The sequence below is a fragment of the Neophocaena asiaeorientalis genome, unplaced genomic scaffold (assembly GCF_003031525.2).
Source record: "Neophocaena asiaeorientalis asiaeorientalis breed wild unplaced genomic scaffold, Neophocaena_asiaeorientalis_V1.1 scaffold78, whole genome shotgun sequence".
NCBI lineage: Eukaryota > Metazoa > Chordata > Mammalia > Artiodactyla > Phocoenidae > Neophocaena > Neophocaena asiaeorientalis.
Window position 1 is genome coordinate 10440923 of NW_020175018.1, and position 13036 is coordinate 10453958.

At 38.6% G+C, this 13036-nt stretch overlaps 1 protein-coding gene across 5 annotated transcripts in view; it reads left to right on the forward strand.

Moving 5' to 3' along the window:
• GAPVD1 (GTPase activating protein and VPS9 domains 1) overlaps positions 1 to 13036 on the forward strand; it is a 68558-nt gene that overhangs the window by 39091 nt on the left and 16431 nt on the right. For 2 of the 5 annotated variants that reach the window (XM_024762200.1, XM_024762201.1), the window contains exons 10-17: positions 583 to 756; positions 2611 to 2751; positions 3809 to 3943; positions 4407 to 4526; positions 7949 to 8026; positions 8156 to 8526; positions 11864 to 11951; positions 12939 to 13019. In XM_024762200.1, coding sequence (XP_024617968.1) covers positions 583 to 756; positions 2611 to 2751; positions 3809 to 3943; positions 4407 to 4526; positions 7949 to 8026; positions 8156 to 8526; positions 11864 to 11951; positions 12939 to 13019 — 1188 coding nt within the window. Of the gene's footprint in view, positions 1 to 582; positions 757 to 2610; positions 2752 to 3808; positions 3944 to 4406; positions 4529 to 7948; positions 8027 to 8155; positions 8527 to 11863; positions 11952 to 12938; positions 13020 to 13036 lie in introns of those variants that run through there. The other 3 variants (XM_024762202.1, XM_024762203.1, XM_024762204.1) reach the window with 2 other exon arrangements.

Below are 13036 nucleotides of genomic sequence, written 5' to 3' on the forward strand. Positions count from 1 at the left end.
GGCTCATTCATGCATCTCTCATCATCATGGTTGAGTAGGGAGCTCTGCTAATCTTAGCTGGGGGTCCGTTGGTCACTGGGGAGCTGGCTCATTTAGGATGACCTTTGCTTTGTTCCATGTGGTTCCTCATCCTCCAGCAGACTGGTTTCAGCTTGTCCTCATGAGAGAACAAGGATGAGAGAGAGCAGAGGCTTCTAAGTTCTCTCTTGAGGCCTAACCTCACAACTGGCACACTTCCTCCTTACCTTTTGGACAAAGCAAGGAACCAGGCCTGTTCAAATTCAGAGAAAGGGGAATATATCCCAATTCTTGACCAAAGTCACACTCTAGAGGACAGGGAGACAACTGATTGCATGGATGGCCCCAGTTAATTTACTGGAAGGGGAGGACATATGCAGAACTCAGTTCAGAGAGGGAAAGAGTACATCCTTGAGGGAATAATTCAGTGTTTTAGTACTATGTGCTGAGTGTTAATGTTAAAATATGTAACTTGAAGTTCAAAGACAAAAAGGTCTTTAAAGTTAATATAAAAAATGATAGCTGTGCTACCATTTTTTAAGTGCTTAATTTTGTTTTTGATAGCTACAACCCAGGATAATCTCGATGATAAGCTAAGGAAGTTTGAAATTCGTGACATGATGGGACTGACAGATGATAGGGATATATCAGAAACAGTGAGTGAGACGTGGAGTACAGATGTCTTGGGAAGTGATTTTGACCCTAACATTGATGAAGATCGCTTGCAAGAAATCGCAGGTAACTGCTATTTAATGTCTCTGGAAGATTGCTGTTTATTCATATCCACCCACCCCTGATGGGAGGGAACTTCAGTGCTCTGACAAACATGGTGTGTATGTTAGCAGTAACTGGGAAACTGAGGTAATTGTATGTGACAAGGCATTTGTGTATTTCTTTTTTCTTTACTTAAATATAGGTAGTATTTTCTCCTGTCTACATTTAAGTGCCCCTCCCCCTACAAAAAAAGAAAAAACAGTCTTTTGAATCAACTTCTTGTCAATTCTTGTTTGCAGGGCATAGTATATGTTCTTAGTCTATGATTAGCATATTCTTCTTTTGAGACCAAACACCTTGCCCTGACATTAAAATTCTTACAGGTTATAGCCATAAAATCTTTCAGAATAATATGATACTGAGATTCTCTAAAAACCAAATTTACTTCTGGAAGGTTTAATTCAGTTCCAAAGAATGACCAGTTTTTTCTTTTTTTTATATCAAGTTTATCGAGGTACAATTTACATACGTTAAAAGTTACCCTTTTTAGGATATTGTTCTGTCTGTTCCGAAAGATTCATACAGTCTTGTAATCACCGTCTTTATTTTCTTTTTAATTCATGGAACATTTCAAACAAATACAAGAGAGAACAGTATAATGCACACCATGTACCCATCACTCAGCTTCACCAATTACACATACATACATGACCAGTTTGGTTTCATCTCTTCTCCCACCTTGTTATCCCCTACCCCGATTATGTAATCACAGGTTAATCAGGCAGGTTCCAGACATTATTTTATTTGTAATTATTTCATGATGCATCTTTATTTTCTAAATTTTTAAATTTAACTTTTATTTTATATTGGAGTATAGTTGATTTATCAGTACAGTGTTGTCTTAGTTTCAGGGGTATAGCAAAGCGATTCAGTTATATATATATCCATTCTTTTCAGATTCATTCCCCATATAGGTTATTACAGAGCATTGAGCAGAGTTTCCTCTGCTGTACAGTAGATCCCTGTTGACCATCTATTCCATATATGGCAGTGTGCATATGCCAATCCCAAACTCCTAATTTATCCCTCCCCCCATCTTTCCCCCTTGGTAACCATGACGTATCTTTAAAAGGTACCTTTTACCAGTTTTTCCAAAGGTTCTTCATCTACTGAAATAAGATTGTTCTTTTATTAGGTTTAATCAGAAGTAGTGGAGCATTCTGAACTTGAATATTTTTAACACAGGTTTACAATAATGTTTAATCTTTCTATTTGTATTTTTAAGCAGTGCAAATAGATTTCTCAATTGGTTTTGCATTATTTTGTTCCAGGTGTCAAAGTACAATAGTATTTTTCCTGGCAGTGAGCTGTATTTGGGCAATAAGGTGTATTTGCAGTTGAATGAGTGCTACAGAGGAGGTGTGTGTTTTCCTGCAAATATATTTTATTGCTCTGAATATGTGGATAATGTGCCAGAAGAAAACATATTTGGCCAGTATAACTTTCTATGGTTAAATGTCTCTGTTTGAGTGTTTTTAATCCCTGAAGGACTAAAATATTAGAGAGATATTAGGGACACGTAAAATTTGCTAAAAAATCAAGGTGAAAGCTAGTTGAAATGACTTGTCCTAATGATCTGTGTTTTCTTGATGGAGACTAAGGTGAAAAGTAGGAAACTGATGAAAAGGAGCTTGTGTTATTGTGACCAAAGTGGGAAATTTATGTTTTTAGTGGTGTTATTGATTGAAATTACTCTTTCCTTGGCTTCTTTCTTGTGAGTAGAGAGATTTTGTTAGCTTAGTGTTTGGCTTTTTTCCATCATCACTGCTCTTGCCCTGAGGACGTTTGTTAACCCTTTACTCCCCACTGGTTATACAGGTGCAGCAGCAGAGAACATGTTAGGCAGTTTACTGTGCCTGCCAGGTTCAGGGTCAGTGCTTCTTGACCCCTGCACTGGTTCTACCATATCAGAGACAACAAGCGAAGCTTGGAGTGTAGAGGTATTGCCAAGTGACTCAGGTTAGTATGCTGTCATTGTTTGCTTTTTGCTTTGCACAGAAGTTTTAAATGTAAGGTATCCTAACTTCCATATTATGTACATTTTGTCAGATATACATTTGACAAGTATGAGGCCATCACATTGCTAAGAATTTCAAATGGAAAATTAGTTTAGGGTATTTTCTGTCCATCAAGAAAAAATGCAGTGTTGGATGGCATAGGCTAAGATGGCAGGTGCTTTCTGACTCTGTTCAGTTATCTTGGAAGCGATCGTTAGTAACTCATTCAGGATTCTATGTGGGACATTGAGTTCGGTATCTCCCACTAACTTATCACAACCACTCTGAGTGGTTGGATGCCTGGTAAGCATGTTTAGATTTGGAGAACTTGACCCAAAGATACCTAATGCATTTTTGAAATGCATTGACATTGAGGCTCTGGAATCCTGAGAATTATTTTGTGCAGGATTATTATAAACATATAAAGTATTTTGTACTTTCTCTTATGTATTGCATTTCTGCTTTTTTTCTGATTATGAATATAAATCCTTGTCATCAACTAAATGTCAACTACCAGAATGCAAATATAAGTAACTATATATCTGAATTACCTTCTTTTTGATCGCTTGGCTCAAGAATAATGAAGCAACCTTGATATGTGTTTTTTAATGTTACCACATTCAGACATGCTAACCTTTACATAAGGAGGCAGTAGGATTAGCTCAGTATTGAACATCCATAGGAGTTAATTTTTAGAAAGTGGTTGATTTAATGCTAAGCTGTTCTGTATTCTCTTGTTTAGTTTACTTGTTAACAAATAGAATACTGTATGAGATTAGTGATCTGGAAGCAGAGTTTTCATCTGTGCACAGTGAACTGGCCTGTATTAGGATGAAAATCACAACCTAGACCTCTTTAACACTTGATCTATCTAACTTTGCTAACTGGCCCAGACTTAAAAGTCTATTTACACTGATTTCATTCATGCCCTTGGTAGCTTTCTTCATCTGGGTTGCAAAAGCTGAAACTGTGATGTGCTAGTAGAATCACTAATGTGACACCTCACTTTTTCTGTTTAGAGGCCCCAGATCTAAAGCAGGAGGAGCGACTGCAAGAACTGGAGAGCTGTTCAGGACTGGGTAGCACATCTGATGATACGGATGTCAGGGAGGTCAGTTCCCGCCCCAGCACACCAGGCCTCAGTGTTGTGTCGGGTATGTCTGGCTTGTTTTAAGGAATAAGGATTTGAAGGTGTGTTCCCACCTCCCCATTTGTAAAGTTGATAGCAAAGAGATGTATTTTATTTAAGATCTGAGTAATTTCCAGTAAACTTATTTCTGTGGGACCTGACATCTATGAGAAGTTAATGTGTGCCGTTATAGAGCCTGTCAAAGTAGTTGACAAATGGTCTGTGTGTGTTCCCTCTATAACTCTATCTGTTCTTGGTAACCTCTGCTACTGTATTTAGACATCACATGATAATTCTGATTATGTTGTACAAATCAAGGTAAATATATTTAAGCAATTGTACAATAAAGGATATAATACCAAACAACTCAACATGTAAAGAACTGAGACACAAAAAATGTGAGAATGTATACATTTCTCCAAACTTCACATACTTTTTGTGTAGTTATTTTGTTCTTGCTGTTTATTTTTTACCATTTTTTTTTAAAGGCATAAGTGCAACCTCTGAAGATATTCCCAATAAGATTGAAGACCTGAGATCTGAGTGCAGCTCTGATTTTGGGGGTAAAGATTCTGTCACTAGTCCAGACATGGATGAAGTAACTCATGGTAAGAAGGGGAAATGAGAATGACTTTTAGAAATGATCACATCCATGGCTGAAACTGGCAGCCTTTGACACACTGCTGGTGATAGTATCAACTGTTGCAGCACTTCAGAGTGTAGTTTGGCACTATGTGTGTAAGGCCTTAAAATAAGGTTCACATGCTAAATTTGGTTCAGTTAGCCCACTTCAGGAATCAGTCATAAGGAAACAGTTCATGTATGGAGAAAGTCTTATGCACAAAGATGTTCTTTATAATATTTATATTGGCAGAAAATTAGAACCAACCTAAGAACTGAAAAATAGAATGGCTAAGTGAATTTTGATGTAACCACTTATTAGAACTTATACAGCTATTTTTAAAATGCTTTAAAGAATATGAAATAATTTGGAGAAATACCTAGAACATAATACCACTTGGAAATTTTATTTTTAAAGAATTTTATATAGAAGATAATAAAATGTTAAAAAACCTATCCTAAAGAAAGCACTGGAAAGAAGTACCAGAGTGCTAGTAAGTAGTGGTTTTATATATTGGGCACTGGGTTTGAAGTACTTTTTTTGTTTTGTTTCGTTTCTTACGTTTTTGTTTATTCTAAACCAAAGTTTTTTTATCCTCAACGCTATGGACATTTGGGACCAGGTAATTCTTTGTTGTGGGGGCCTGTCCTGTGCATTGTAGGATGTTTAGCAGCCTCTCTGTCCTCTGTCAGAAGCACACCATCCCCCTCCCTCTCGTGCAGTGATGAAAACTAAAAATGTCCCCAGACATTGCCAAATGATCCCTTAGGGGGCAAAATAGCCCCAGCTGAGAACCACTGTTCTAAACCAGCAGTTTTCAAGTGTAGTGTCCATGGACCACTGAGGGCCCTTAAGACATTTCTTGGGGGGTGGGGAGGTATGAGGTCAAAACTGTTTTCACGGTAATAAAAGGTTATTGTCCCTTCTACCATATTGACATTGCAAAGGTGGGTAAATTTGCTGAGACCTTAGCATGAAGCAAGGCAATGGCACCAGACCAGACTAGCAGTCACTGTATTCTTCTCTCACAGTTTAAAAAAAAAACAACAAACTTTACTTATGAATGTCTTTGATGAAGCGGTAAAAATTATTTAATGCTATATCTCAACCCTTGAGTACACATCTATCTAATATTGTGAAGGACTAGGAAGTACCCCTAACGCATTTCTGCTGCATTCTGAAATACGATGAAGTGTCTCAAGGAAAAGCACTTGTATGATTGAGTTGAGAGCTAACTAAGTAGCTGTTTTTTTTCTTGTTTGTTTTTCATGAAATTCCATTTTTACTTGAAAGAATGACAAACTGTAGTTATTCATACTTGGATATTTGGCAGGCATTTCTTGAAAATTAACAAAATGAGCCTGTCATTTCAAGGAAAACAACTGACAGGACAGAGTTTGTTGCCAATGATAAAATCCAAGCTTACAGATAAAAATTAGAATTTTGGAAAACTCGTGTCTACCTCCACGAGCTTGACAACTTCCTGCTAGTTAAAAACTTTTTGGTGAGATGGGTGGTGATATCAAGAATGTCATTTTTTTTGATGTTACATGATGAAACGTGTCAACATTTGGAAGATCTGCATATCTAATTGAACCAGTATTTTCCAGATGATCAATGTATGATGTTACAAAATCACGCTTGGGTAAAAGATCCATTCAAAGTGCAAGACAGACCAATTAAATTTTAATTTAACAGAGTACATTAGAGTGATTTGGTTTCAGATTCCAAATGGTAGCTAATCTTTAAAAAACTACTACAAAAAAACAAAAAAACAAAAAAACTACTACTTAGCAAGATTTGGTAGAGTATCAAAGAATAATATCCACAATTTTCTGAAAAGGCTGTTAAAATATTGTCTCTTTTCTGCCTGCGTATCTTTGTGAGATCAGCTTTTCTTTATATATACTTTAACCAAAACAACATGTGCAACAGATTGAAAGCAGAAGCAGGTATGAGGATCTAGCTGTGTTCTATAAAGTTATACATTGAAGGAACTTGCAAAAATTTAGAAGTGTCACTCTTCTGGCTTATTATTTTGGAAAATATAATTATTTAAAAGGGTTATTTGTATTAACCATTTAATAAGTATATTTAAATGAATTAACATAAAATTTTAATATAAAATTTATTAAATGTTTAAAATTTTTATTTATATATTCTTTTCAGTTTTAATTTCTAATATGGTAAATATCATTAGATATAACCAACATAAGTATGCTTTTAGGGTCAACAAATTTTAAGAATGTAAAAGTGTCCTAAGACCAAAATTTTGAGAACTGATATTCTAAACTATCTTTCATAATGATACACTATTTCTAATTTTTTAAAATGAAGGTAATTATAAGACACAGAACAAAAGGAAAATCAAATGGCAAAATAGTACTATTATTCATTATCAAAAAAGAGCTCGGACTCAAAAAGTTTAGAGGAATGGTTTCTTTTATATATTTGTAAGTTTTAGTCTCTGCATATTTTAATATCTCTGATTTTGGTTGTTTATAGACATATGCTTAGAGGAGTCATCTTTTACTCTGTAGTTTTAAAATATTGTACTTTAGCAGTTCAAGTTTGTGTTGTAGTATAATGTAGTATTACTCATTTTTTAAATAAATTTATTTATTAATTAATTTATTTATTGGCTGCGTTGGGTCTTCGTTGCTGTGCGAGGGCTTTCTCTAGTTGCGGCGAGCAGGGGCTACTCTTCGATGCGGTGTGCAGGCTTCTCGTTGCAGTGGCTTCTCGTTGCGGAACACAGGCTCTAGGCACGCAGGCTTCAGTACTTGTGGCACGCGGGCTCAGTAGTTGTGGCGCATGGGCTTAGTTGCTCCACAGCATGTGGGATCTTCCCAGACCAGGGCTCGAACCCGTGTCCCCTGCATTGGTAGGGGGATTCTTAACCACTGCACCACCAGGGAAGTCCCGTATTACTCATTTTTGTTATGAGTTCTCTTATAAATTGTCTTTTGCTGAAAGCAATATTAGAATTTCAAATTTTACAACTTTTTATTTATACTCCTCCTATAGGTAGTATTGCCCCTATTTTTATAGGTGGAGGGAAGGTGAGATTCAGGGAACTTGTGACATTCTAAAAATTTTGATGATTTATGTCTTCTGGCTCTGCTCTTTGCATTCACCATAGTACAGTTTGGCCATTAGAAGTAATAGGCAGTGGATGCTAGACTACTTAAATGTAATTAAAATCCATGTAAATATGTAGATAAAAACATAAAATGAATTTGAGGTAAGCAGAATATGCTATTTATTAGATCATGTTTTTTCTGATATGCCCCTCAAGTTGTAATTGGTCAAAAAGGAAGACTGTGGAAGAGAACCTTTTCATAGTGTTGAAACTCCAACTGAGTCATGAGTTCTGACTTGGTCACACAGTTTGCCCATCTCTTTTAGGTGCCCACCAGCTGACCTCTCCTCCTTCTCAGTCAGAGTCTCTCCTTGCCATGTTTGATCCACTGTCTTCACATGAAGGTAAAGTAGTCAAATGAACTTTTTGACTCTTGTTTTATCATGGACAGAAGAACAAAACCAAAACCCTTTGTTCATGCCTTTGTTGGACTTTGTTGTGTCTCAGCTGCAGACTTTTTTTCTGTGTTCCAGGGGCTTCTGCTGTAGTAAGGCCAAAGGTTCACTATGCCAGGCCATCGCATCCACCACCAGATCCCCCAATCCTGGAAGGAGCTGCAGGAGGAAACGAGGCCAGGTTGCCAAACTTCGGTTCCCATGTCTTAACTCCAGCTGAGATGGAGGCATTTAAGCAAAGGCATTCTTACCCTGAGAGATTAGTTCGCAGCAGGAGCTCTGATATAGTGTCTTCTGTCCGGCGACCTATGAGTGACCCCAGCTGGAACCGACGTCCAGGGAATGAAGAGCGAGAACTCCCCCAAGCCGCAGCCATTGGTGCTACTTCTTTGGTGGCTGCACCTCATTCATCATCTTCATCCCCGAGTAAGGACTCCTCAAGAGGAGAGGTATGGGACGCAGGCCTTGTAGAAAAACTTGCTAATTATGGTCAGCTTTAGTGTTCCATCTGCCTAGTTCTCTTGATACCTGAAATTAGTGTGGAATATATAAATCTACGATGAAGGGTGGACAGTAGTCATGATTAAAGGTGATTTGTCAATCCTATATGTCCATGACCGTAACCCATTAAAAAGCCTTTACTTTGGTTTTGTAATAATGTATCTTGCATTTTTATAATACTTTTAACTTTCCTCCAAGCAATTTCGTATCTCATTTAAACCTCACAGTTTCCTTCAGAAATGGTTAGAGGAAGTACTTTTTTTCTTTTTTTTCCAGTGCGTTACTATTTTTAATTTTGAAACAATCACAGAGTTACTAAAAAGTTGGAAGTAGATACAAAGAACCTCCCCCGCAACCATGTGGGAGTAAGTTGCCAACCTGATGCTCCAATGCTCCATCACCTATGAATACTTTAGTGTAAGTTTCCTACAAGCAAGCACCTTCCCCTACACATCATAGTACAACCATCAACATCAGGAAATTAAAATTCATACATTAATAATAATGTATCAGCGCTTCCCTGGTGGCACAGTGGTTGAGAGTCCGCCTGCCGCTGCAGGGGACATGGGTTTGTGCCCCGGTCCGGGAGGATTCCACATGCTGTGGAGTGGCTGGGCCCGTGAGCCATGGCCGCTGAGCCTGCGTGTCCGGAGTCTGTGCTCCGCAGCGGGAGGGGCCGCAGCAGTGAGAGGCCTGCGTACCGCAAAAAAAAATAAATTAAAAAAAAATAATGTATCAATATATTAATGATAATTTTCATACCCCATTCATGTGTCTCCTGTTGTCCCAGTAACATTCTTTATAGTGAAAGGATCCCATTCAAAATCACATCTTGTATTTAGTTGTTATGTCTTTTTAGGCTTTTTTTCTTCTTTTTGGCTGCGTTGGGTCTTCGTTGTCACACGCAGGCTTTCTCTAGTTGCAGCGAGTGGGGGCTTCTCTTTGTTGTGGAGCACGGGCTCTAGGTGCATGCACAGGCTTCAGTAGTTGTGGCATGCGGCCTCAGTAGTTGTGGCTCGCGGGCCCTAGAGCGCAGGCTTGGTAGTTGTGGCGCATGGGTTTAGTTGCTCCGTGGCATGTGGGATCTTCTTGGACCAGGGCTCGAACCTATGTCCCCTGCACTGGCAGGTGGATTCTTAACCACTGCACCACCAGGGAAGTCCCTTTAGTCTCTTTCAGTCTAGGACATTTCCTCAGTTTCTCCTTGACTTTCACGACCTTTATACTCTTTTTAAAAAATTAATTAATTAATTTATTTATTTATTTTTGGCTGCATTGGGTCTTCATTGCTGTGCGTGGGCTTTCTCTAGTTGTAGTGAGTGGGGGCTACTCTTCATTGTGGTGCACAGGCTTCTCGTTGTGGTGGCTTCTCTTGTCGCGGAGCACGGGCTCTAGGCGCGCAGGCTTCAGTAGTTGCAGCATGCGGGCTTAGTCGCTGTGGTGCACGGGCTTAGTTGCTCTGCGGCATGTGGGATCTTCCTGGACCAGGGCTCGAACCCGTGTCCCCTGCATTGGTAGGCGGATTCTTAACCACTGCGCCACCAGGGAAGTCCCTATAGTCTTGAAAGTTACAGGCGTTATTTTCTAGAGTGTCCCTCAGTTTGGGTCTGCTTGGTATTTTCTCATGAATAGATTCAGGTTATTCATCTTAGGCAGGAATATCACTAAAGTGACACTGTGTTCATTTCACTGCATGCTACCAGGTAGCACACAATTTAAATTTGTCCCACTACTCTGGTGCTCACTTGGATCATTTGATGAAGGTGTTGTCTGCCAGGCTTCACTACTGTAAGTTACTCTTTTCCCCTTTGTAATTAATAAGTATTTCTGGGAGGAGAGAGGCCATTGAAAATATGTAAATATCCTGTTCCTTCTCAAATTTTAAATTTATCCACTTATTAATCATATCTATGGTCTTATGATTTTCTATTTTTAGTCAATGGGTTTGTTACGGCCATTTATTTTGAAGCCCAGTTGTCCCTGATTTGGCCAATGGTCACCCCTTCAAGCTGGCTCCTGTGTTCTTTCGACATTTGGGTATCTTTCTTTGAGTCTCTCTCTGCTTTCTGGATCAAAACGTTATAAGCTTGTATTGTGTCTGCTTTAGTCCTGGAATCAGCCATTTCTCCAAGGAGCCCTTGTTCCTTTTAGGAGAAAATGGTTTTTAGAAATGAGGATCTGGCTGTTAGGTGTGCTCTTTGCTGTAGGGGTGTAGCTGCTCCCAGGACCTCTCAGTTGACAGAGCTAGGGAGAGAGAGAGTGTGTGTGTGTATGTGTGTGTGTGTACATGCACATTAACGTGTATTTATTTCTATATCTTTCTCTTTATATGTATAGAACCATTTCCAGTCTAAAAACAATAGAATTCATTTCATCTTCCTTCCATTCCATATTTGCAGTTCCCTTCTCCAGCAGTGAGAAACCTGCTTTCATTATTCTTCATGTATGTACTCATTTGATCAGTCCCCCTGTATGTAATCAATATCCCGTCCCCACTGCTAAACCCTCCCTGGATGCCATTCCTCTGCTTAGATTCTGATATCCCATTCACATGGATGCCCTTAGAGAAGGTATTTTTAGTTCCAGTTTTGTAGATGAAAAAACAGAAATAAAATGATTTATCTAAAGTCACATGATAGGTTAGTACAGGAATTACAGTTCTGCCTTTTGACATGTGTCTTAATAATAACTCATTATAATTGGTGATCAAAACCTGAACTTTGAAGTTGGTCAGATCTAGGTTTGAGTCCTGGCTGTGCCCCATACAGTCTGTATAACTTTGGGAAGATGAGGAGATAACCTTCTTTAGCCTCATATTTCTCATCTATAAAAAGGGCTTAATAACAGTATTTATCTCTTAAGGCTACTGTGAAGTTTAAATGAGATAATATATGTCCTTACATTCAGTGTTTGGCACACAGTACATACATAGATTTATTATTAATATTACTGCTACCATCTCTACTACCCCTCTAGATTTTATGTGCATTGCATTTATTCATCCCATATGAGTATTTATTGAGTGCCTACTCTATGCTAGACTCTGTATTAAGCTTTTGGTTTACTGACAGTAATGAGATAGTGCCTACCCTCAAGTGATCCATCATAGTCTGGTGCTTGAAAGGTATACATCCCTGTTCCAGAAGTTGCCTGTTACAACAATAAGAACAGTTTTGCTTTGAAGAAAAACTAGTGGTTTTTGTATTTCACAGACTAACTAAATCCTTTTCATAGTAATTTATCCTGCTGTCCAACTGCAAATAAAGCATCAAACTTTTTCTACAGACTGAAGAACGCAAAGATAGCGATGATGAGAAATCAGACAGGAACAGACCTTGGTGGAGAAAGCGTTTTGTTTCTGCCATGCCCAAAGGTAATTTTATAAAATATCAGAATGTGATATCAGCAACGAGAAGTAAAGCCCCAAAATCTCTTTCAGAGAGCCAAAATCTGACCTCCTCCGTGAGGCCTGTGGGGCCTCAGTTTCTTGCTGTTTTGAGGGTATGGAAAATGATTTCACTCAGGTGAATGCCAAGGTACAGCTTTGGAAGTGACAGTTCCTGTTCTTTGCAGGAAGTGGCAGCGGTTTCATAAATGAAAGGCAGGCAGGTCACGGTTGTTTAAATATCATATACCATTGAAGTTAAATATACAGGACTTTTGACATACGTATTGCTAATAATTATTTCAGGAAAAAGGGATGCTTTTAGTAAACAAACATTGAAAATTTATCCTTTACATTCCTGGAATAAACTTAAGCTTCTTATGTTTATGTTCATTGAGAATGATAATACCCTGAATATTAGTGTTTATTCTGGAATGCAGTTGTGTAGAATTGTTTGCTTTTCTTGTGAATAGCCTGACATCATACCAGTAGGTACTGAAATTTGAGTTGGCAAAAGCATCTCTTCCAGGAAGGAGAGATCATGCAGGATTAGAGGGAAGGGCTTCTTCCAAAGGCCTCTTCTCGGCTCTGTGATGCTCAGGAGCCGCGGAGCACCGCTTTCACGCCAGACTCAGCCCACTTTAGGAGGAGAGACTGAGGCTCAGAGCTTTGAATGTGTTGTGTTTTGAGCAGAGGTTAAGAGGCAGTGGTTTTGATTCAGTCCCAATAGATTCCTGTTAAATCATTCTTCCTGTGGCAGATGACCCCAGAGCAGATTCTGGAAGCTTCTTTAAGCACCTTCAATGCTATTTTAAGAATGATTATCAGTTGACACTCGGGATTTCTTAGCTTTTAAACTTTTCACCTTCCTTCCACTTAGAAATGTTGGCACACCAGTTAACTCCAGAATGACTGCTGTCTTCCGAGTAGTGCAGTATGTTATATGTCACACTACTGACTTTATTTAATTTCCAGCTCCTATACCATTTAGAAAGAAAGAAAAACAAGAAAAAGACAAAGATGATCTGGGGCCTGACAGATTCTCAACACTCACAGGTTTGTAGACCCATGGA